This window comes from Populus nigra, chromosome 4 (assembly GCF_951802175.1).
Source record: "Populus nigra chromosome 4, ddPopNigr1.1, whole genome shotgun sequence".
Lineage (NCBI taxonomy): Eukaryota > Viridiplantae > Streptophyta > Magnoliopsida > Malpighiales > Salicaceae > Populus > Populus nigra.
In genome coordinates this window covers 22,960,373-22,986,068 of record NC_084855.1, presented here as the reverse complement: position 1 = coordinate 22,986,068, position 25,696 = coordinate 22,960,373, and the positions used below count along the sequence as shown (strand labels likewise).

The window sequence follows — 25,696 nt, the reverse complement described above, 5'->3', positions numbered from 1 at the left end:
TTTCTCTGTCCTTTCTCTATCTTTTATCTCATGTTCGTTATCCTTGTCGTATAGTAAATGTCGTAAATATGTACAGACAAGAGACAGCCTAGATGAGATGGCCCTGTTACAGGGAGGACATTCAACATAAACTCTTACAACTTGCAGTAGCAGACAACAATTGTACTGCTTTACAGCCCACACAAAAAATAAACTACTTCTTCTACAACAACAACAATGATGACGACGACAGCAACAGCTCTGTCTGTTTCTTGTTCAATCTTATTTATTTCAAAAATCCAAGTGTTTTTTTTGGGCTTGATAATAGGAGTTTTTCACTTTAGCTGAGCTTAACAAAAAACAGAATAAGAACATGGGGTTTTGTTTTTTAATTAAAGTAAAGATTTTTTTTTTGTGTGTATAGTAAAGGAATATTTGTGATTTAGAATATTTAGAGTAATGGGTTTTTGTTGTTTGAGTTTGGTAGTGAGGGCGAGGGAGTAGTCATAGGAGGGAGTAGTAATAAGTCATCTCTCCCCTGGTCGCGTTGTCGGCGCGAGGGCACTTTCTGTCGGCAATGTTTGTACTGTATCCAACGATGATTCTCTTCTTTATTATTTCTTAATATTAATTTAAAGAAAAAACGTACAGCAAGTTGCTGATTGATTTCATTCTTTCTTTCTTTCCTGCATCAGTAGCAGTTTGTTTCTTTTTAGACCAGACCTTTAAGCTTTGTTCATTTTTACCATCTGGGGTTTCTTTTCTTTACTTATTTTTTTGGAGAATTTTTTGCTGGGAATGTGGGGTGGATTTTAATTTTGGTGATCGTGTCATTGGAAAACTGATCAATTTGTCATTGGCAAATGAAGCTGAGGTTTCTGGGGATCTGGCTGCTCAATTTATCTGTGAATACAGGTTAGAAGATTTCAGATTTTCTTTTTAATCTCAAGGAGTTTCAGTTTTGACACTTTTCTCATCTCTTTTGCTAGTCTGGTAGGAAGCACTTGCTGGTTTGAATAAACTTGATAGTGTGTTTGATTTGATTGGTAAGGGTTTAACCACATGATTAGAATCCTGGAGTTTTCCTGTCAAAGGTTATTTGCTATTGGGATTCAACATTTCGCTTAGCTCACTTTTTAAACAGTTATTTTCTTTATGGTGGACTCCTAAGAAGATCTTTTTCAGGGACTAGACAACTATTTGACTATAAGAATTATCAATTCCTGCACTAATGTTGCAGTGTTATTTGTTTCCATCATCCATAGTTACCGCGAATGCTGCGTCCTTTTGTGCTGGGATTTTCTTTTCTTCATTATTGCTCATCTGCTTTTTTCCCTCCAGGTTCCATGTATATTGTCTCATATTGGACTAAAACCTTACAGCATAGCTGAAGTGGTTCCTATACTAAATGTCAAGGACTCTTGCAGCCATACTGGGAGGTGCTGCAGGAGTCATGGCATTGGCGGGGGTAGTTATTTTTGTTCTTTGGTGCTTATATCACAAAAAGACTGTGTCAAGAACTTCTGAGACAGGATCTTCTGAAACATCTATTCAAGGTAACAGTTGTATCATATATCTTTCAAGCGAGGTTCGCTAGCAAGTGATTAAATGGTAAATGTGGCTGTTTTTCTGTTTACCTGCAGTAGGAAGCCATGCAGGGATCGAGTTGTCATCACAAGAAGCAAGGCGTTTTGAGATGGAAGAATTGGGTCTGGCCACGAAAGGTTTTAGTGAGAAAAATTTGATCGGGTTAGGAAAATTTGGGGAGGTATACAAGGGTTTGCTTAATAATGGGATGATTGTGGCCATCAAAAAGAGACCTGGAGCTCCTAGTCCGGAATTTGTTGATGAGGTAAGCATCACTTGCTGAAAGAATCGAGTTTCAGTCATACAGGTGAAACATTCCTAATGAACGACTCCAATTTTCCTTTCATCATTAATGCTGCCATGAACAGTGGCAGAGATTGTGATACTAGCTTCGCACGCCAAATTTTATGAGGAATGGATAATAAATTTAAATACTTATTACATACATCATTCATCATTTGAGCTTTTTGTTCCTCTTAATTCTTAAGTTAATCTATTGCATGTTGTTTTATTCCATAGCCTGGTTATTGCCTTAATATAACTCCAAGCTATTGAAGCCTCCCCCCCCCCCCCCCCCCCACCCCCCCAAAATTTATATGGGTCGATCCTTTTGCTGGACAACTCATCTTCAATTGTGTAGTATCTGAGTTCTTTTGTTATAAGAACCTAAAACTAGCTTATGAATTTCGTTTATGCTGTCCTTGATAGTCATTCATGGTCCTTGATAGTCATTCATGCATGCCTGTTATATTATCTCTATTGTCACATTGTCCAAGTTTTGATCTAACAGGACTGGCTTCTTGAATATCAGGTGCGCTACCTGTCACCTATTCAGCATCGGAATCTTGTGACACTTTTGGGCTACTGCCAGGAAAATAACTTGCAGTTTCTTGTATACGAGTATATCTCTAGTGGGAGTGTTTCCAATCATTTGTATGGTAACTCTCTATCCAGTCACCTTTTACTTGATCTGTATGTTGTATAGAATTTTCTTGTTTATTATGTTTCTATACTGCTCTTGTCCATTTAAGCATCCATGAGACATATAGCTGTAAATTTTCCATGCGTTATCATGTGATATGCAACATTGCCATTTCCAACAGTTTCCTCTTGTTATCTTGTCCTTGGTTCCATGTATACAGACCCTGTATCCATAATAGTTGATTCTCAGTTACAATAAAGTCATGATGTTTTCTTTGCAGGAGTTGGTCAAACTTTGGATGGGAAGCTAGAATTCAAGCTTAGACTTTCAATCGCTCATGAGGCTGCTAAAGGTGATCCTCTGCAAAATCAGTGAGCATTTTGGCTTTCCTGGTATCAGTTTTTCTTTTCTTTATATACAATGCCAATGATCAGTACAAAAATCTAGAAAGGGGAGGGGGGGAAGAAAAGGAATATCAATATTGGTTTCGCAAAATGCTTTGAGTTTGTAAGATTTAATATTTGTGAAAGGTTCCTCTTTCCATGTATGAATGGTCTCAATGTGCATATGCCACCTCATTTATCTCATCCCACGCTGCAGGTTTGGCTCACCTTCACTCTCAAACTCCCCGTTTGTTGCACAAGAATTTCAAAACAGCCAATGTTCTCGTGGATGAAAATTTCATAGCTAAAGTTGCAGATGCAGGACTTCGTAATTTCCTGGGAAGAGTTGATATTGCAGGCCCATCTACACAAGTGACAGCAGATGAGATATTTCTTGCCCCGGAGTATTACTCCTCAACTTTCCTTGTTCTATACAGCTGTTAACGCATTATAGTTTGTCATTTCACGCGTATGGCATTTACAAATGCAGGGTGAGAGAGTTCAGACAATTTTCTGAGAAAAGTGATGTATTCAGTTTTGGTGTATTCCTTCTAGAGTTGCTAAGTGGCAAGGAAGCAACAGAACCATCTCCAGAGACAAGCCAAAATCTGGTCGAGTGGGTAAGTTTACCAGTCTTCATCACTTTAGATTATGCTGTGATGTTTATGTTTTGAAGTAACTTGCTCGTTTGATTTCTCACTAGTTCAACTAGATTGAATTAGTGAATATCTGCGGTTGGGCAGGATTGGGAATAAAGATTGTTTTCATCACTGTCTTGCTGTCGCAAAATATAATTGCCACAGATTTTCATCATCTCACTGTGGGCGCGCGCTCAAAAGAAGCATACATGCGCTTCTTTTGTATGCCAACAATTTTTTTTTAACCATGTCCATACTTCAGAAATCAATATAGCTTGCAGCTAGTGAGGCATCAGTCAATTGTCACCAGTCTTGAGCTAAAACGGATTTCTTATCTTTTCATTTAGGTGCAAAATACTCAAGACCACACCAATATTTCCAGCATAGTCGACCACAGATTGGGGAGTAGCTTCACTGCAGAAGGCATGGAAGAGTTTATACAGTTGATGGTTCAATGTGTGGAACCTTCAAGTGATAGGAGACCACTAATGAGTTATGTGGTAATGGAACTTGATCGTATACTTGAGAAGGAGAGGAACTTGACGACGGTCATGGGGGAAGGAACCCCAACAGTGACCCTTGGAAGCCAGTTATTTAGACCAACCAAGTAAAACAACCTTGTGTTCCTTCAAGAGTATCTGGGAGAGTGATTTTTGTGATACTTCAATCGTTTATTTCAAGTGTTTCTTCCCTTTTTTGAGAGCTCAGAGAATATGTTTAGCTGTTTGTAGTAAGTGTATAAAAGAACAGCTATGTTATATTATTTTCACATTTTTTATGTTATTTTATCATAAATGTATTGATAATCTTTTGTAAACCATTATTTGTTGCTAATATTATCAAAGTGAAAATTGAGATTTGCGTGATTTTGTATATATATGGTATCTAATGTTATTAAACCTGCATCTACAAGTTGATTTGGAATCAATTCATTCCAGACATGTTTTGAAGTTTATTGAGTAATTTGACAGGTTACTTGTAATTATATCAAAATCTAACCTAATTTTTTAATTTATTTTAAATGATTTGATTATAACTGATTATGATTAACATATCTAATTTATGATAGAGGTTTAATACTTTTAACCAAGGTTTAATAACTTGATTTTTTTCAAATGGGTAAATTAGGTTTAATAACTTTACTTTCTACCGAAGTTCTAAATTATGTTTCATTTGAAATGGATGGGTATATTTCGTTCCAATTTAGAAAACAAAATAAACTAGAACAGATTTCATTTTAATCTGTTATCAAATTCCATTTAAATTCCAACTGGAATATTCCATTTATGTTTCAACCGTTCTATTTTCAGTTAAATAGAGTTTTTTTTATTTTTTATATAAAAATACTATCCAGTTTTATAATATTAATCATATTTTTCAATCCGATTGTTGGATTAGATTAAAATTTTATAAGGAACTTTTTAACATATTATTATATTTCAAGTTAAAGTTTTAAGGCAATCGGAATTCAAAACTTTCTTACGAAACTGGTGATAGTCAAACAAAAATATATATAAAAAAATCATAGGCTCATTAATGACATTTTTTTTTCTATACTTATAACTTTGTTTAGAAAATTTATTTTATTTTTTTCTATTATTTTTTTTAATTTTATCATTTAACAAAGAATGAAAATTGAATTTCATAATTTGTTTTGATTTATTTTATTTAAAATTATTATAATCTTATAATCCGAGTTACAGATTTAAAAGATTAATCCAGATTGAACTTGGCCGATTCAATATGTTGTCATATTAAATTTTTTTAATCAAATTATATTTTAATCTATATTTTTTTTATCAAATTAATTAAATTATATTAACTTAACCGTCTTTTTTTTATTTAAAATTTGACTTGTATTATTTCAATAAACTTGCTTTTTACTTGAGTCATACTACTTTTTGTCACATATCAGATTCGGATTTGTTTTGCAGAATTGTCTATTTTGGTGGGAGAATTATTGTTTATGCATTATTCCCAAGCCATTAATTCCGTTTGTCTTATCGGAACCTTTTGCCCTAATTCAGTCCCCCTCATGCAGCCTCTGCTAGGTTCTCGTTGTCAAACCTAGCAGGCTAGCACCATATCATGCCCCACCGGGTCACTAAGATCGATCCATGGGTCCTCTTTTTTTGACCTATCTAAGTTTGCTATAAACAATTGCTTGTACGACTCTATTGGAAATCTAATCAAATCTAGGTCTCAATCTAGGTCTCAATTAGAAAAATCCAAATTGGATTTTATACCTTATGTTCTCACTGTTACAGCACCCGAGAATGTATTTATAAGATCCACTCATGGATTTTAACTGGGATAAGATTTGAGTGAATTTTTAAATCCGATCCGATAGTTAACCTGGTTGAAGATTCGAGTTACGAGTTTTAACTAAATTATTTTGAGTTTTTGATTTTTATTTTTTTAAAATTTATTTCGATCCTGATCTCTAGTTAATTGAATATCAGATCGACCTGTCGGGTCATACCTGATTTTAAAACTATAATTGTAAATTTGTTAAATCAACTTGAATTAATTTTTTAAAAATAAATAATAAATATGTTACAATAAGATTTTTAATCGAGTTTTACTTTAACAAAACACTTTAAATCTTTGCCTTCTTTGTTTTTAAATATGGTTTAGTTATAATCTTAGTTTACTGGTCTCGTTGACTTATTAAGTTGACCTATTAAGTGATCTTAAAATTATAATTATAAATTTGCTAGATTAATTTAATTAATTTTAAAATAACTTATTGTTTTTAAATTAAATAATTTTTTAATGATAAAAATTCATAGAGTTAACCCAATTAAAGTAATCTAGGTTTAACTAGTTTAATCAAATGGACACATCCAGCTCACACGTGTTTAATAAATGACAAGCTAAACACGTGCGATGGGTAAACCTTTTGACAACATTTAAACATAAAAAACACGAATCAAGTGAAGTTTGAAAATTGGAGGAGATGATGATGATACCTGATATCACAAATCCAGAATATAATATTTGTCGTTCCTGAGATCACATCAGTCTATATAAATATAATTGAGTTTGCGAACATTAAATTAAATAACAGTAACAATAATAATTTAAGGTTAATAATAATAATACTAGGCAGATGTGTCTTGCCTGTTCCTTGCTGAGCTCCACTAAAACCAGACCCCCTCTCAGAAGCTCGGGGAGAGAGAGAGAGAGAGAGAGAGAGAGAGAGAGAGAGATAGAGTTCCTTAAGGTTCACGTCTGCTTTGCAGTTTGCATCTGCCAATGGAAGCACAATCTGGAGTCCAACGCTCTGCTAATCCCTCTCACGTTATTCCTCTCCCTCTCTATTTCATTTTTTCTATCGTTTTTCTTGATTGTTTTTATATATGATTCATGGTTTGAGCAATCATCAGTAGAAACGTAAAGAGAGGAAGTGGGAAATGTTTTTGTTGCAGTTTTCAAATGGATGTTAGTTTGTAATTGATTGTGTAAAGATTTAGCAGTGAAATGGATGGGTTGGATGCATCATACAGTTTCATTGAGATCTTATTTGAAGGATTTCAGTGAGTTTGACTGTCAGAAATCAAACAGCCCCTCTCTCTGTATTATCATGTTTTTATATATTGTTTTGTTTTGTAAGATAAACACAAATGATTTTTCAACTACAGTAGTTGGTTTTAATGATTTATTTTTCTTTTATTTAGTCAACTTCTTGTGTGTTTCGTTGGCCCTTTGATTAGTTCTTTCTATTTTATTCATGTTGGTGAGATTAGCTTCTTTTTTCAATGTGATTTTTAACTCTTGGCATAGCAAGAATGCATTTTTCGCTGACGAAGTCAAGAATTGAAACCTCCCCCCACCTGATATGATATTTTACTCTTTGTTCTTATTTTAAAGTATTATATGAACGGTTTACATAGGTTGATGTCTGGATTGTTGTGGTTGTATGCTTCTGTGTTAAGTTATATGCTGAATCATAAGAACCCACATGATAGAGGTCGAGTTCTTTGTCACATCATAGTCATTGATAATCATTTATTTTAAACATTTAAGTATAAAGAGACAGAAATTTTTTTATTCAATGGTTTCAGCGTAAATAGTTTTAGTCAATGGCAAAGTCAGGTGAGCAACATGATGGATTAAATTGAAAACATAGAGATTACTCTTAAGAATATTTAGTAAAAATAAAAATCAAGCAAGGGAGTAGCCTTCTTTTTTATTTTTATTCTTCTTGTCCAGGATTATGCCTTGGATCATTAGATAAAAATCCATAAATGAAAAGAGATGGGTTTTTTTTTTAATGTGCCTAATCAAAGTGTGCCACCCATGCTTTCCAACGAGTCTTGTTGCCTCCCTGTAGTTCAGGCTGGCTGTATTTCTTGGCATCAGAAGTAAATTAAACAGGAGTGCTGTTTTTTATGGAGCTAAAATTTCAATAGTTTCCTTGACTTTGAGCCATAGCTTGACTTGCATGATTTTGCAGCTTTCATGGGTAACTGTATCCAGGAATCTACTATTGGCATATCAAAGTTTTGGGGTGGTGTATGGAGACCTAAGTACTTCACCTCTTTACGTTTATACAAACATATTTGCTGGGAGGATGCAGAATCACCAGACTGAGGAAGTAATATTTGGAGCATTTTCCTTGGTTTTCTGGACCTTTACATTGATACCTTTGATCAAGTATGTCTGTATCGTATTGAGCGCAGATGACAATGGTGAAGGTGAGACAAAACTTCCCTGTCAAATTTTTCTCACATGAATTTTAATTCCATGCTCTTTTTCTGACACACTTTAATTTATGTCAGGCGGCACATTTGCTCTTTACTCGTTGCTTTGCAGGCATGCAAAGTTGAGCTTACTTCCCAATCAACAAGCAGCTGATGAGGAGCTCTCATCCTACAAGTATGGCCCTTCAACACAGACTATGGCCTCCTCTCCATTGAAGAGATTTCTGGAGAAGCACAAAAGGCTTCGGACTGCCCTACTTATTGTCGTCTTGTTTGGTGCTAGCATGGTCATTGGTGATGGCGTGCTTACTCCAGCAATATCTGGTAATGCATTGCTAAGTTACTAATAATTATGTGTTTCCGAAACTGCACGAGTGTCATGTCCTTACCAACTTTTGAGCATTGGAAATGCTGTAAGAAAATCTTTTTGCTTCCATATTTTGCTGTCTCTTCTATCTTGCAAGGCATGTACAAGCAGGGAAGACCTTTTATAGATCTTGCTATAACTATTTACTTGGTTTGTAAATTAATTTAATGAAAGTCCCACAAATTCAGAATAAGGAGTCTAGCACTCAGATACATGTCTTCAATTTCTTTAATTATGTGGGCATTAGTCACTCATTAGCAACTGGCATTGGTGCTGATGGCGGTAGGGGTTTGTAATTTCTGCATTCTAGTTAACTTTATGTTTTTTTTCTTTTCTTTTTATGACCTTTTGAATTATTCTTCAGCAGGTTCTTCATTACTTCACCTTGCAGAAACTTGTTACATAGAAGTAGCAATATCAACATTTCTTTTCTCGACTTCAATAGTTTGTTCATTGATTAAATTTATATATCAAATTTGTTTTGTGGTTGCAGTTTTGTCAGCGGTATCTGGGCTGCAAGAAGCTAACAATAAATTGACTAATGGTAAATTAGTTATTCTTACCAATTTGTCCTTTCAACATTTCCATTATGATGTCTATCTAATATTTTAATATTTCTTTACACCTTACGGCTTCGTAATACTCATTTTGGACAAAGTATGCTTCTTGTTCTTGGTAGGTGAACTTGTCTTGCTTGCCTGTGTCATTTTGGTCGGCCTCTTTGCTCTGCAGCATTGTGGCACTCACAAGGTAGCCTTTATGTTTGCACCAATTGTAATCATCTGGTTGGTGTCAATTCTGTCCATTGGACTGTACAACATTGTACATTGGAACCCAAAGATTGTTCATGCTTTGTCGCCTCATTACATTATAAAGTTCTTCAACCATACTGGTAAAGAAGGTTGGATTTCACTTGGAGGGGTCCTTCTTTCCATAACTGGTATGTTGGATCTGGACATTGACCTTGCATGATTTTACACTGGCTTGTTGCATGCGATTGTCACTTTTCATTGTGAGTTTGGTTGAAAACTATTCAGTTCTCCAAACATGAAATAACTGATTTAGTTTTGTAGCTAATGTCAGTGCACTAATTACCAAAAATTATCTGGGTCTCACCAGGCACTGAAGCAATGTTTGCTGATCTTGGTCATTTCACTGCCTTATCTATTAGGGTGAGTGTAAAACTCGAACTTTGTTATTTATGACTGAGGTGCTACTTATAATTTTATTTCCAAGTGATAAATTTAATGATGCTCTTGCCTGTGCAGCTTGCTTTTGCATTGGTAATTTACCCTTGTTTGGTTGTACAATACATGGGCCAGGCTGCATTTCTGTCTAAAAATCCCAAATCCATTCCAAACAGTTTCTATGACTCGATACCTGGTATTCAACGTGACATTGAGTAACAATTATTCCAGAAATTTGCTGTCCTATTGTAGCTGGTTTAATTTGATGTGTAATTGTATATTGCAGACAAGTTATTCTGGCCTTTATGCATTATTGCCACCCTTGCTGCTATTGTTGGGAGTCAGGCTGTTATCACTGCCACTTTTTCTATTGTTAAACAATGCCATGCCCTTGGATGTTTTCCACGAGTTAAAGTTGTTCACACTTCGAAACACATATATGGGCAGATCTACATCCCAGAAATAAACTGGATCCTCATGATCCTTACTCTTGCTATAACTGTTGGATTTCAAGACACAACTTTGATTGGAAATGCTTATGGTAAGCCATTCCTCTATCCGTATCATGCTATGTCATTCCTTTCCTCAATCATCTGATGGTTAGGTGGCAAGTATATGCAATTATGCCCTTTAGTATAGCCATATCCTCATTTAAGAGAAATAAGATTTTCAGTTCAGCTGTGCAATTTATTGCTATATTTGAAGCATTGAGGAGTTCAGCTGCACAAGTTAGGTAGAAATGCTCTCGTCACTGCTCGCTGCCTCTTAATTTTTCTCTCTGGTGAATCTTTCTAAACTATTTAGGACAATGTATGTCCATTTTCCTGGGTTGTCATATTGAGGCCATAGTTGCTGGATAAGTCTCTCTGCCGGTTTGTCAACAGAGGCATGGAAGACATTCTTTTCTCCCGTCTACTTACTTTTATTAGGCTAATGACTATCTTTTTTTTGGCATATGATCATGGTTGAATATTTGTAGTGATCATGTTTGTTTGTTGGTTCCCAGGACTTGCTTGCATGACAGTTATGTTTGTCACAACATTTCTGATGGGACTTGTCATAATCTTCGTTTGGCAGAAGAGTGTCATTCTGGCTGTGCTTTTCCTTCTATTATTTGGGTTCATTGAGGGTGTCTACTTGTCTGCAGCCCTCATGAAAGTGCCCCTCGGAGGATGGGCCCCTCTTGTGCTCTCAGCCATTTTTATGTTCATTATGTACATCTGGCATTATGGGACTCGCAAGAAGTATAACTTTGATCTGCACAACAAAGTTTCATTAAAATGGTTACTGGGCTTGGGCCCCAGTCTTGGCATTGTCCGTGTACCGGGAATAGGTCTCATATACTCTGAATTGGCCACTGGAGTTCCAGCAATCTTCTCACACTTTGTAACAAATCTCCCTGCATTTCACAAGGTTCTAGTTTTTGTTTGTGTCAAATCAGTTCCTGTTCCATATGTTTCCCCTGAAGAACGCTTCCTCATTGGTCGAGTATGCCCAAGACCATATCGCATGTATAGGTGCATAGTGAGGTATGGTTACAAGGACATCCAGAGGGATGATGGTGACTTTGAGAACATGCTTATACAGAGCATAGCAGAGTTCATTCAGATGGAAGCAGTTGAACAACCACAGTTCTCTTCATCCGAGAGTTCATCCCTTGATGGCAGGATGGCTGTTATGAGCACCAGACCTGTCCAATCTAGCTTGAGTTTAATAGTATCCGAGCAAGACTTTCTTAGCATTGATGACTCTATCCAAAACAGCAGATCTTTAACCCTCCAGAGCTTGCAATCTGCTTACGACGATGACAATCTTCATATCAGAACGCGCCATGTCACGTTTCAGCTGCCATCAAATCCCGGGATGGACCCTGCAGTTAGGGAAGAGCTGATGGATCTGATCCAGGCAAAGGAAGCAGGGGCAGCCTACATAATGGGGCATTCATATGTGAAGGCTAGGAGAACTTCCTCTTTCCTTAAAAAACTAGCTATTGATATTGGGTATTCATTTCTTCGGAAGAATTGCAGGGGCCCGGCTGTGGCACTGAACATTCCTCACATCAGCCTTATTGAAGTTGGCATGATATACTATGTGTAATCACCTGGACGTTATCGTCCATTTAACCCCAGCTGGTCATATTTTGAATGGGTGGATGCAGAGGTGATCGATGCTGGCCATGGTTCTGGAACAGACGACATTAAAGTATATGTATGGGTTAGCGTTATCTTATAGCAGGTGTTCCATGAAACAGCTTTCCTTCTGTACAGATAGCCTTCTGCAGACGTCTTCATCTGATAAATTACCAGGGTTTTTCCATGAGTAATAACCAAATGATAATAGAAAAGAAGATTAAATTCGCATTGTTTCAGTTTTTTTTTTAATTTTTATCCAAAATAATATCATTTCATAAAAAACAAAATCAAAAAGATATTGTTTTGGAGTTGACCATATGATCTAATAATCTGGAGATGAAAATAAGATATTGTTAATAATTTTATTAATAAAATATCCATTTAAAAGATGATATAATAATGGTTTTTTATATTCTTACAAATAGTTTTTTTTGTTATTATTAGACTAGGTGAGAGTAATTTAATATTTGACCGAATAAAAAAAATAAAAAATTACAGTAAAACAACTTGAATATCTTCAAAAGGGGTTTTTTGTCCTTTTATAATATTTATTATTATTATTATTATTAGGTCAGTTTAGAATCAATTTGATATTTGACTAAATATAAAAAATAAAAATAAAAAAATAAAAAGTTATTGGCACACGCTAGCATGTAGTGGGCTCTTGTAGCCTTTGGGTGGTGTTGATGTAGTTGAGCCTGCGATAATGAGTTATTTTGAGCAATCAGGTGTGAATATATTACAATTTACAACTAGATAAAGATCTGTCTAAACAAATAATATAGATGGCCTTATTTCAATTTTGATCCTCATTGTCTTAGTTGTTTTTTTTTTCTTTTGTTAAATTGATTTTTCTTTTCAATTTCACTCTTCACTCTTCAATCAAAAATAAAATTTATTTTGTGTTTCAATTTTGATTTTCATTCTTTTAATTACTATTTTTTAATATTTTTGTATAATTAAAATTCTTTTTTCAATTTAATCTTTCAACATTTGATTAATTGAAAATTAAGTTTCATGGTTTTTTCAAATAAAGTGCTTTTAATTTAATAACCCGAGTCACATATTTAAAAAGTTAATTCGAGTTGAGATTTTTTTTTAAAAAAAAAGCTTTGTGAGTTGTTTTTTTTTCTATCGGGTTACTCTAATTTTATGACTCGAGCAGTGAGTTTGGTGAGATAACCCATGTTAACTCAACCCTAATTATCAGGATTGCAAGTTTGTTTTGTTGGTTTTAGTTGACTTGAAACGATTTTGTTTAGTTCATTTTTTTTCATTTAATTTCATCATTATATATTTAATGGATGAGAAATTAAACTACATAGTTGTTTTTTTTTAGATTTTTTTTTAAGTTATCTTGATTATCTTTTTTTTTAATTTAATCCATTTGATATTATTGTTTATTTTTTTATCATTTAATTAAAATAAAACCAATCCATTTAATCCTTATCGCCAATTTGTTTTTCTTCTTTGGAACGCATTTGCTGCACTTGCGCATCTTGTTTTATGCAAAAAATAAAAAAAAATAAAATAAAAAGAGAAGCCTGCAATGTAGCAAGGGTCCACAACTAGTTTGAAACTACAAGGATTAATTAACCAACTATATTAAACTATAGGGACTGCGTTATGTGAAACTACAAGGACTAGTCAACCATTTATGTTAAACTATAGGGACTAAGTTATAATTAACTCTAATGGATTAAAAGTTGACACACATGGCATGTGTGTTTTTCAATCTTTGATATTAACTATGCCAAACATTTGATGCTGTCTTAAACCTCTCCAAAACCTCCAGTGATTGGCTATCTATCTCCTCTTCTAACCACTGACGAAAAAACACATGTCCCAATTCTTCAACTGAACTGAAACACACACGTCCTCCTCCTCCCTCGTATCTTGAAGTTCAATGGCTTCTCTTGACATCTACACACCTCTTATCTTCAAGCTTAACTCGTCTGCTAAGCCGCGGATGCTTTTCTCTTTCAAGTATCCTTATCGCCACAAGCACAGACCATCGTTTTCCCTCACCAATGCAGCCCACACCCAAACGGCACTTCCCTTTTCCAGCCGTACCACCACCCCAAAATACAAGATTGAGTCGGAGCAGGACCCCATCTCCATCCTCAACGAGAGAATTCGGCGCCAACACCATGGGAAGAGAGAGGGCTCAAACTCGAAGCCCATAATGGACTCCGAGGAGGCTGATCAGTACATACAGATGGTGAAAGAGCAGCAGCAGAGAGGATTGCAGAAGTTGAAAGGCGACAGGGTAGCAAAAGAAGGGGATGTTTTCAGTTACAAGGTGGACCCTTATACGCTTAGTTCCGGGGATTATGTTGTGCATAAGAAGGTGGGAATTGGGAGGTTTGTTGGGATTAAGTTTGATATGTCAAAGGGTTCTTCCGAGGCTATTGAATATGTGTTCATTGAATATGCTGATGGGATGGCTAAGCTTCCTGTTAAGCAAGCTTCTCCCATGCTTTATCGATATAATCTGTAGGTTTTCTCTATTTTCTTGAACTGATTTTACATGTCCAGCTTGCTTATTTATTGTAATGTTTGATAAATTGTTGCTTGTTTTGTTAAGATATTTATTTTAAATTGTTAGTTAAGTTCATTGGTGTATTCTGTTGTCAAAACAGTCCGTATGAATTCTCTAATTGGCATGTAAAAATCTTGTCATGATTTTTTACCATGTCCTTCCAGCCCGAATGATACGAAAAAGCCTCGGACCTTGAGCAAATTGAGCGACAATGGTGCCTGGGAAAGGAGAAAGACGAAAAGAAAGGTTGCAATACAGAAAATGGTGGTTGACTTAATGGAGCTGTATTTACATAGGCTATAACAAAGGAGACCTCCCTACCCAAAGACTCCTGCCATGGTTGACTTTTCTGCTCAATTTCCTTACGAACCCACACCAGATCAGAAGCAGGTAGCTACTCTATCTTGCAAATATTTACTTCACTGCCTTGTTAAAATCTGGATGCGAGGTTTCTTACGCGTCCTTGTTTATGTCAATGAAATGCCTATACTCTTTGCGTGGTGCAAGACAATCCAATTTTGTTTTTAGTTACTGCTGAGATGATGTTCGCATTTACAATTATTTTTCATTTGTTTGGAGAGGATAGGAAGCCTCAGCCATAGATATAGCCATAGCTTTCACAGAATTCAACACCATCTTTTCCCTTTTCACAGGTTCAACATCCATTATTTCATCACACATGACACAATAAACTTAACGAGTTTATCTAAACAAGTGTTGTCCTTTACTGCTACCTTTTCTTTTCATGTGCTCACAAATTGGATACTCGTTCCAGGCTTTCATTGACGTCATGAGGGATTTAACCGAGAGAGAAACTCCAATGGACCGATTAATTTGTAGAGATGTTGGGTTTGGTAAAACAGAAGTTGCTTTACGTGCCATCTTTTGTGTTGTCTCAGCTGGAAAACAAGCTATGGTTTTAGCACCAACAATTGTTCTAGCCAAACAGCATTTTGACGTTATTTCAGAACGCTTTTCCAAGTATCCCCATATCAAGGTTGCGCTTCTGAGTCGGTTTCAGGCATGTAATTTATCTTTCTAGCCAATTCAGTGCTTCTTAGGAGTTAGCTCATGTTCTTATTCGTGTTTAACATGAACAAAATTCAGACAAGATATCTCTTGAAATAGCGTTCATTGGCTGATTATGAAGGTCTGACAACCATTTCTGGAATCGGGCATGCAGTTCACCGTCAGTTGTATGCTCTTTTGATTTATAATTACTACTTTGGTTTTAAGAATGTCAGACCTGTTACTGCAGAGTAAAGCAGAGAAAGAGATGTATTTGGAAATGACTAAACACGGTCATTTGGACATTATCGTGGGAACTCACTCACTTCTTGGAAGTCGTGTTGTGTATAACAATCTAGGTCTTCTTGTGGGGGATGAAGAACAGGTTTGCCTCCAAAGCATATTTCAATTATGTGCTATGTTCTTTGCCTTGTTGCTGTACATTACTAGATCCTTTTAGACAAATAATAAGAGAAAAAGTAAAGGTAACTTTTCCATCAACCATGACTTTGCTAATGAGAAGGAAAAGAAAGAATCTAGGGTGTATGACTTTAAGCTCCTTATATGTAAACACACACGTATCTAAATTTCAAATTCGTCATGTGGATGCGTCAAAATGTGATGTATGCAAGAGTACTTTCAAATTGCATCAAGTTTATAACGTAACTACCATACCCCTGTTAGATTTGATCTTTAATTTAAAAACAAATCATGCATGTCAATTTTCATTTTATTGGGTGTCGTAGACATTCAAGCTTTAGAGCTCTTTCAAATTTAATATTTTCCTTTATATTTTTCACTGTCGAAGTTGTTACAATGTAAATGAAGAACTTGTCGTTAGGTTAATTGGGTGTCATTGGATGTTCAGGCTACACAACACTTTAAATTGAATGTTAGATTTTACCCAACTAATCAATGAAGTCGGTGCTTGGCATGCAGTATCCATTGCTTGTGCATGCACTCAAGAATTTGTGTGACTACACTTTTGAACTTATTTTGATAGCTCTAGTTCCCTAATCTTTTCCCATTATTTGCAAATTGTATTGAAATAGTTTCTGTTGTGATCCGGATATGTAATGTTCTTTGCTTTCCAGAGATTTGGTGTCAAACAGAAGGAGAAAATCGCTTCATTCAAAACTTCAGTTGATGTTCTTACTCTCACTGCAACACCTATACCTTGGACACTTTATTTAGCATTGACTGGATTTCGGGATGCGAGGTAACATAACTGAGGCAAATGTGTATTGAGTTTGCTACCAGAGTAGATCCTGGATCCAGACATCTAGTTTAGTCTAACCAGGCAGTATTGAGTTTCTAAATGGCCAGTAGCTGAACCATGTAAAATGTAAATTTAAAGTCAGTGCTAGAAAGTCATTTCCCCTTAACATGAAATGTATCATCATGGATGAGCTTGCAATACTGACTCTGGTCCTTTATTGAAGTAGGATTTTAGGATCTTGTATTGTATTATTAAAACTCAGAAGTTTGGACCATCTAAAGTCTGCAATGGTATGGTACACATACATGCATAATCATTGTAATCATTTTCTTGTGTTCTAGTTACCATTGTAGATTGGAAGCATACAATGTTGAAATAGGAGCCCTGTAGATGATGTAGGATCACTTCTTTGTTAAGTTGATTGTGTTAAAAAAGTCTATTACTATAGAAATATGTTTTGTCGGATATCTATTGTGGACATAAATCCAGACAGGATGCAACCTAAATAATGATCTGAAGATATTAAAAATTACTGTACTGTTTGAAGACTTCGATCTTTTCTTCCTGGAACATTTTTTGAAATTACTGGTTTGCTGATCTATAATTTGATAACCTTAATGATTTACTTACATTTTCAGTTTAATTTCAACTCCACCTCCAGAAAGAGTTCCTATAAAGACTCATCTGTCAGCACACAGTAAAGAGAGGCTAATATCAGCGATCAAATATGAGCTGGACCGTGGTGGTCAAGTATTTTATGTCTTGCCTCGTATTAAAGGTATTGCATACCTTTTGATTTATTTATTTTTGAAGCAAAATGAATTTTAATCAGTCTCGGATCACATCTCTCTCCCTCTAAAGAGTGAATACATACCTTTCTCTAGAAGATGGACATGAGTGAATACTTAGGCAAAGACTTCTCAATCCTTTTCTGTATACTATAAATAGGATTACAGGGTTAAACATGCACAATATACTATTGGTACAGCTAATAATCATATATAATCGCCTGTTTGGTACATAACTCTATTCATCTATCATCTTGCTTAGGCTGTATCAAGGATAATGAATTTTCTGCTTTGCACAACTTAGTATCAGGTGATTTGTTTGGTACATTGCCAAACGTTTTCATTTACAACTATCAAAACAAAAGTAAGAGCCAAAATTAAATATGAAAAAGTTTATTCGTTGGCCATTTTCTGTGGTTTGTTTTCCTAGCATACTTCAAAAGTTGATTGATTTTCTCATTTTGATGATGTGGATATCTACTTCATTCTTGCCTATCCAGGGCTGGAAGAAGTGAAGGATTTCCTTGAACAATCATTTTCAAATGTTGAAATAGCTGTTGCACATGGGCAGTTAATTTTTTATATAAGAAAATGTTATACGTTTAACTGGCAATCATCTTTGTGCGGGTATACTAAAGTACCCTAGACCACCCAAAGTTCCATGTTTAAATGTGTGATACCATAGCTAGGTATAATTACTGAACTTCATTGCTTAAAAAATTGACTCCCTTTCTTCCCTTCTGTTTTGAAAAACGAACCATGTTGTATTTGATTCTCCTTTGTGAGTAGGCAACCTTCTGTTAATTTCAAGTCCATGTTTTTTTTTAAAGAAAACCCTCTTTCTCCTCTCTTAAGCTTAAAAATTGTATTCGAAACTTCATGACTTAAATTAACTTATTTATGAAATATGATTTTTCCTTGTTTTAAATTTGCACGCTTATTATTGTTGTTGTTGTTTAATGCTTGTCTCTAGGAATCATGTTTAGGTTGCTTGTTTGTTTTATTTATGTTGTATTAGCATATATGTATTTAGGTTGTCTTCATGTTTTTTTGCAAGTTGAATGAGTTATGATTGTAGGAGCATGATTGCTTGGTGTCTTGAGAAGACACCTGTTTGCACTCATTTCGTTAGGAAAGGTTAAGGCCAAGCTAGTTATCACCTTAACGAACCCTACTCCAAGTCTTCCATGTCACATCTCCTATTGCATTATGGTTAGTCCATTAACTCTTCTTGTTAGCTACTGTTTGCTAGTCGTGGTCCTTGGTGTGACTTTTCTGCAGCATGTTACAAAGAAAGGGAAAAGCTTTTTGTTAGAAAAGGTAGCGCCACTGTTCAGAAATATATAGAGATTGAAGTCCTTGTTAATACGAGGATGGAATGCGCCAACCACCTAGTCTCCATAGTGAGACTTGGTGTGCTGCTGGCTTGGTGCTCAACTCATGCTGTAAATGACAGGTGTATACGAGTGCACTAATTCCTACATGAGGGGTTGGTGCGCACCCACCTCTTCAATGAATTGGTGCAGGCCGCACTAACTCCTTATGGGTGGCCATCTCCCTCCCCTTAAAAAAGGGGATATGGACCTTTTCTCTTGGTCTATTCATAAAGTAGAGCGACTTAACCTGGAAAGTCATGTGTTGGTCAGAACTCAGATTCTATGGTTTTTTAATTTTAATTCTTTCCAGCATACAAACTTATTTTTTGGTTTCCCACACATTGTGATTTTGTTTTCTTGTTTTGTGTGTTTAGCAATACTCAAAGCTGCTAGAGGACACCATGGAGCAATTCACACAAGGTGAAATTAAGATTCTTATATGCACAAATATAGTAGAAAGCGGGCTTGATATTCAAAATGCAAATACCATCATAATTCAGGATGTTCAACTATTTGGTCTCGCTTAATTGTATCAGGTTCTGCCCTCTTCGCTTTCTCTTGTTTAATGTTTAAACATTTCTTCAAAATGCTCACAGAATATTCAAAAGCTTTCGTTCTTTAGTTTTTTGTTTATATTGAAAACTCTTCTCAAAACTATGAGATCTCAAGCATGTTATTTCACTTTGTTTGCAGCTCCAGCCCCCAAGCTAACAACCCATTCTTATATGTTTTGCTCCTCGCTATTTTTCCCCACCTTCTAAAAATTAGCATTAGATTTACTCAGATTAAGTCTCAGGTCTCCTACAAGTAGAAGAAAAATTGGCTTTTCCACTTCCCTATTCCCTCCTAAACTATGCATTTATCTTTGGAGATCTCACTAATGCATAAGTGTTTGTGGAATTAAGTTATTTTCTTCATCCCCTGACCTATTTATATCTATTATGGAAAACCAGCAAGTAGCTTCAATGATTTACGGAACAAAGAAACTGGAATGTGTCTAGAATTCTCTATCTTTTTTTTGCTGTTGTTGGAAAATTTTTAATCTTATTTTCAATCTTTGATGTTATTGCAATAGTTGCGTGGAAGAGTGAGCAGAGTTGATACGGAAGCTCGTGCGCATTTATTTTACCCTGACAAGTCAATGTTAACTGATCAAGCGCTGGTATGCTCTGCAATACATCCATTTCTTTTTGTTAGCTCACCTAGATTATCATCATATCCCTACTATGATTTTCAAGTAACTTTTGCAATCTTTGACTTTTCAGGAGAGGCTAGCAGCTCTAGAAAAATGCCAAGAACTTGGCCGAGGTTTCCAACTTGCAGAGATAGACATGGGTATACGAGGCTTTGGTACCATCTTTGGTGAGCAACAGACTGGGGATGTTGGGAATGTTGGAATTGATTTCTTCTTCGAAATGCTTTTCAAAAGTTTGTCCAAGGTCTGCTTCATGATGGATTTTATTATATCTTATACGATGAGAAAGAAGAAGCTTTGTTTAATTGTCATGTATTTAATGTTTTGGATATCTTTACATTCTGGTTCTTTTTTGGTTTCCAGTCTTCATCGTGTTGTCTTAGTCTAATTGGATAGATCAAGTAAACCAACAGCACAGTTTCTGCAAGATCGCTAGTGAATTCAGTATATGTACTAGTAATTGGGTCATATTTCTAGTGTCCCTGGTTTAAACTTCAAATTTCTGTGCTGCTAATTTTGCTTCCCTTAACCCTCTTGAATTTTGTTTTTAGGTTGACGAGCACCGTGTAATTTCAGTTCCTTACCAGTCAGTACAGGTGACTTCTTTAATCTCTGGCATATTTTCTGTCAGAATACAATTAGGTTTAATAACAACAAGTTCTAATGAGCTTGTAGCTTGCATAAGCAAGAGGGCAGAGGGGTGAGGTATTAGGTTCAAATCTTACCTTCATCAAAACTCTAATGAAATCAGAACACACTCATCAAAAAGAAATATATATATATATATATATATATATATATATAACAATAAGTTCTCACACAGGCACAAAGATTCAGGGAGCTTGTCGTTAGAGAATAAGAGATTGGCCTTACAGACTATAGCATGAAAGCTTTAGAATGTGTTTGTCGGCGCACCTCATAGAAAGCATGAATTTCATGCTTACAAACACATTCTTAGAATGTGAAAACTGATTGGTAGAAGCATGACCAGGAGCACTAATCTTTTGGTATGATACAGTAATAATTGGTTACAAGTGTAAAGTGAAAACTGATTTCAGCATGGACATGTCAACTGTCCTGACTAGTTAGCTTGGTTGATAAGAATAATTTCTGGTGGCAATATCTTTATTCAGCTCAGAGTTGTATGTTAGCTCATAATCGAATCTACATTACTGAAGTAACTACCAACTTTCATTGAACCTCCAATTTCTAGTGTTGACAGATATGTAAAATGCAATGTAGCGTTAGATCTATTGAGTTTATAACTGGCAATGATTTTTTACTCAAATTAATCCCTTGCTTGTGGTTTTCAATGCCAGGTTGATTTAAATATAAACCCTCATCTCCCTTCTGACTACATAAATTCCCTGGAGAACCCCATGGAAATTATTAATGAAGCTGAGAAAGCTGCAGAGACAGATATTTTGAGTTTAATGCAATTTACAGAAAATTTGCGTTGCCAATATGGAAAAGAGCCTTGCTCTATGGAAATTCTATTGAAGAAGCTTTACATTAGGAGAATGGCAGCAGATATTGGGATAACGAGAATTTACGCATCTGGAAAGATGGTTGGCATGGAAACAAATATGAGTGAAAAGGTTTTCAAGCTGATGGCAGATTCAATGTCATCTGATATCCACAGAAACTCTTTGGTTTTTGATGGAAACCAAATAAAGGTAATTTGTACAATATTTCCTATGGGATTACCTTTATGATAGGTGGCATTGTGCCGATATTGATTGGTTCTCTCTTCTTTGACACTCATACTCTCATTCAATGATTTGATAAACATGAATGTCCTTGCCTCTGCAGAGGTGAAGAAAGGAAATGAACGGAAACTCTTGACCGAAGTTTTATTTAACTGGAGAATGGGGATTGAAGAAAATATGTTTTATGCTCTTCCATGCTGGTCACTTTCAACATTATTAATGTAGTTTGAGTTTTCATTCCTTTTGTCTTCTATGGATTCAAGATAATGAACTGATAAACTCTACCAGTTATATTTAGGATTGTTTAAAGCTCTATTAGTAGTTTAAAATATTTCTTTTAACATTTATTGTTCTTGGTTGATTAATCACAGCACTGATATAATCTATCACTTAAATTTATGGTTGCTTAAAGCTGTCTTTGGAATTTAAACACTTCCTTTAACATTTATTTATGTACTTTTCTTTGTTAATTATTCATAGGCTGAACTTCTTCTGGAGGTACCGAGAGCGCAACTGCTGAATTGCGTCTTTCAATGCATAGCAGAACTTCATGCTTGCCTGCCTGCCCTTATAAAATACTAGTATTGCTGCTCTGCAGAATTAGCTCTTCCATCAGCTTTCCCTTTTGCACAGTTTCATCTTGAAGAGTGAAACAAGAATGCATAACTCCACGTTTGGTTACACTCCGATCTAAACCGCTCGATGTTGCAGAAGCTGTATTATATCCAAGTCATGGCAGGTGGTTGGGATTGTACTGAGGTATTGTTATGTCAAGGTGAGTCACAGAAGCTGTTTTTTCTTGTGCAAATCATCACTGTTCTTGACCAGCTTTGATTTTGCAGGATACATGGGTGTATAATGGTTGGATTAAGCTGTTCTCGCCGCTACAAAGAGCAGTTTTCTCAGAGAGAAGACACAACGTATTGGCGATGATGACAAGTATCGTACCATCCGTTCAGCATGACCAAGATGTACAATATGAATTCAGCAAGGGGATAGAACGCTGCTCATTTTCCATGCCATTACCTCGAAGAAGCTTCCCTATTGTTTTGCAGAACCTGGTGGGTGCATAAAGAACCATTAATGGTATTAACTACATCTTAGCATTTATTTTTGAGAAGTGCAAGATATATTTTTAAATTATTATTTAAAAAGCGTTGTTGAAATTTTTTTTCCATAAATGAAGTTTTACTAAATTGTTTATTTTTTTCCATAAATAAAAAGCGTTGTTGAAATTCATAAATTCTATAAAGAAAATTATATTATTATTATTCACTCTTATTAATTTTTAAATTTCATCTTATTACTATTCCAAAACATAATATTGAAATTAAAATTCTTCATTTCTAATAACTAAACGACATCTTAATCAATCACTTTGTCGAGTATCTGTTGTCTTCTATGGAAACATAAATGTTGTCATTATCTAATTTGATATTGTGAGCTCCAATTTCCTCATGGACAACCTAGGCGTGTAGGTGCGCGCAGCAAGGCTAAACATAAATCTAAGTTTAAAAATAATTTATAAACTAATTAATCTACACAAAAATTATTCATGTATTAAAAAGAAAAAAGATTTTTTTGTGTAGAAATAGTATAATTATAAATTTTGCTAATTTGTTTTTACTGTAGTAATGGAAAAATTATCATTATTTTTTTTTTTTTAGAAAACAAGTTTTTTCTCTCTCTTTTTGTATTTGGTATTTTTATCATTTTATACTTGATCTATTAATCACTATTTTTTTTCTTGTCTTTATTTTTTGTAATTTTTTTTCTTTACATTTTTTTAAAAAAACTTATTATACAAAGACTAAGGAAATGGTGTTTCATTGTAATAATTACAACATTGTTCTATTCTTTTGTTACATTAAAAATTAGCTTCAGATCTTACATGTATTTATTAACGCATATGATTTTTACTATAGTTGATTATATGTAAGTATCAACTTTTTTATTCACAATTATATTTTTTACTCAATATCAAAAAACATGTTAATAACATCTACACATTCTAGCATCGACTTTTTGATTCACAGTTATATTTTTTACTCAATATCAAAAAACACGTTAATAACACCTATACATTCTGCATTAGAAAAACAATTAGTCAACCTGTAGTGAGGAAAGTCAAATAGACACGTAAACATATTTTTTTTATTTGCTTTTTATGAATTTATCTCGGTCTCATGTTTAGAAACACAAGAGAACGTTCTTTTGCTAATATTATTACCAGTATTCAATATTGGGTCATTCATACCATTACTATACCTTCTCTATTCATTGCAGGTTGGTTATTCGTCAGCACAGGTTTAGCTTATGATGTATTTGGAAGCTCTCGTCCAAATGAATATTTTACAGAGAACCAATAAGAAATTCTCTTAATAACTAGCTGTTTTGATCCTTTAGAACAACTTGATGAATTTAATAGATCTTTTTACGGTAGGAGGGCCAAATGACTATAGATCAAACCTATCTAATTTTTTTAGTGCGATAGCTTGTTGTTCACGGACTAGTTGTACCTATCATTTTTTTTTTGGAGTCAATATTAGCAATGCAGTTCATCCAACCAATAACCTAATCTGGATTAATATTAATTATAGAGCTATGACACAATCAAACCCAAACGAACAAAATGTTGAATTGAATCGTACCAGTCTTTACTGAGAGTTATTACTTATTTTTGTACTTGCTATTTTATTTTCTAATTATTTCTTTAACCCAGATCATAGGTTAGGTTTGATGAGTTAATTCGAGTTGACTCAATTTGTTTTTTATGTTTTTTTTTCATTGTTTTTTTTTCTCAATTTCATCATTTAACATTAGATTAATTGGAAATTGAGCTTTATAATTTGTTTCAATTTACTTTTTATAGAATTATCACAATCTCATAACTCAAGTAATGAATTTGACAAATTAACTCGAGTTGACTTATTTTTTTTTTTGTTTTTTTAATTGATTATTTTTTTCAATTTCATTCTTCAATTTTGAGTTAATTGAGAATTCATCTTCATATATAATTTGTTTTGATATACTTTATATAAGATTATCATTGTCTCAAAAATCAAGTCGTAAATTTAACAAGTTGACCTAAACTGACCTGAATTATATAGGATCTATCCTTACATGATTGAAATTTTTTCTATTAAAAAAATCATTGAAAACATCTGAATATTTTCTATACTTTCAAAGGTGTTTTATCCAATTTTTGTTTCATCAAATACAATGGTAAAAAAAAATCCGTGCAGAATCCATGACCTTGATGGGCATGACTTGTCATTTTAGAAATTATATAAGCAATTTCTGTATGTATCGGGGACAGACAAAATTAAGTTGCGTCGTCTCCGTTTATGCTGACCAAACATGTTAAATTTTTATCTCGTTACCTTGCGAGGAAATTAAACAAACTAAGGTTTTTTTTTTAATTAACACAATAATTAAATTTTTTTTGTAAAAATAACATTATTTAAAAAAAAATTAATGAAAAAATATATTTTCACCTTGCACGTTTGATAAACATAAACATGAATTTTACTAAATATCATGATTAAAAAAACCAATACATAATAAATATTACTATTCAAAACATCAACAAATTGATACCACAATTCTAAACTCAAAATCAATTAAATTTTCATCCTTGATTTGTCTTCTCACTCACAGATTACCTAAATTATCAGATCCTCATTTGACTTTCTTCCTCGTACAAGTTATTACATCCTATTCTTCAATTAGTTTTTGGCGGATAAGTGGAATGGTTTTCAACCCTCTTCTCTCTCAAAAAATAACAAGCCCACGCTTCTAACCATTCTCATACCCAAAATGTTTTCCACACAGAGGATGTATGAAGACAGGGAGATGATTAGAATGATATATGATGAACTCTTCTCTGCCTCTACTTTTCTTTGAGTGGTGGTGACAGAAATCAACATCCTTTAGACATTATTTACAAACCAGCATT

At 34.5% G+C, this 25,696-nt stretch overlaps 2 protein-coding genes and 1 pseudogene across 4 annotated transcripts; all 3 read left to right on the top strand.

Annotated features, from left to right (window-relative positions):
- The first annotated feature begins 58 nt into the window (after positions 1-58).
- Positions 59-4,368, top strand: LOC133692914 (receptor-like protein kinase HERK 1). 3 transcript variants are annotated; one of them, XM_062114089.1, is made up of 8 exons: positions 59-894; positions 1,321-1,535; positions 1,626-1,831; positions 2,357-2,504; positions 2,769-2,840; positions 3,089-3,275; positions 3,362-3,491; positions 3,857-4,368. In XM_062114089.1, the coding sequence occupies exons 2-8, from the start codon at positions 1,388-1,390 to the stop codon at positions 4,118-4,120; spliced, it is 1,155 nt and encodes a 384-aa protein (XP_061970073.1). In that variant the 5' UTR covers positions 59-894; positions 1,321-1,387; the 3' UTR covers positions 4,121-4,368. The 3 variants fall into 3 exon arrangements, with proteins under 3 accessions (XP_061970073.1, XP_061970072.1, XP_061970074.1); XM_062114088.1 differs by having other exon boundaries at positions 63-894; positions 1,623-1,831; XM_062114090.1 differs by having other exon boundaries at positions 67-894; positions 1,623-1,831; positions 2,378-2,504.
- Positions 4,369-6,488: 2,120 nt separating this feature from the next.
- LOC133691789 (potassium transporter 4-like) lies at positions 6,489-12,131 on the top strand. Its single transcript, XM_062112378.1, has 9 exons — positions 6,489-6,812; positions 7,969-8,209; positions 8,294-8,539; positions 9,076-9,126; positions 9,262-9,522; positions 9,702-9,754; positions 9,851-9,965; positions 10,056-10,310; positions 10,776-12,131. The coding sequence occupies exons 1-9, from the start codon at positions 6,768-6,770 to the stop codon at positions 11,864-11,866; spliced, it is 2,358 nt and encodes a 785-aa protein (XP_061968362.1). The 5' UTR covers positions 6,489-6,767; the 3' UTR covers positions 11,867-12,131.
- Positions 12,132-13,657: 1,526 nt separating this feature from the next.
- On the top strand, positions 13,658-22,941 carry LOC133691361 (ATP-dependent DNA helicase At3g02060, chloroplastic-like; annotated as a pseudogene).
- The last annotated feature ends 2,755 nt before the right edge of the window (positions 22,942-25,696 follow it).

Bases quoted from the DNA above. Each gene is read 5' to 3' on its own strand.
- LOC133691789 (XM_062112378.1), top strand. From the start codon at position 6,768: ATGGAAGCACAATCTGGAGTCCAACGCTCTGCTAATCCCTCTCAC. The intron at 8,540-9,075 runs GTAATGCATTGC...TTGTGGTTGCAG, and splicing joins GCTTACTCCAGCAATATCTG to TTTTGTCAGCGGTATCTGGG. The intron at 9,755-9,850 runs GTGAGTGTAAAA...TTGCCTGTGCAG, and splicing joins TCACTGCCTTATCTATTAGG to CTTGCTTTTGCATTGGTAAT.
- LOC133692914 (XM_062114088.1), top strand. From the start codon at position 1,388: ATGTCAAGGACTCTTGCAGCCATACTGGGAGGTGCTGCAGGAGTCATG. The intron at 2,505-2,768 runs GTAACTCTCTAT...TTTTCTTTGCAG, and splicing joins TGTTTCCAATCATTTGTATG to GAGTTGGTCAAACTTTGGAT. The intron at 2,841-3,088 runs GTGATCCTCTGC...CCCACGCTGCAG, and splicing joins CGCTCATGAGGCTGCTAAAG to GTTTGGCTCACCTTCACTCT.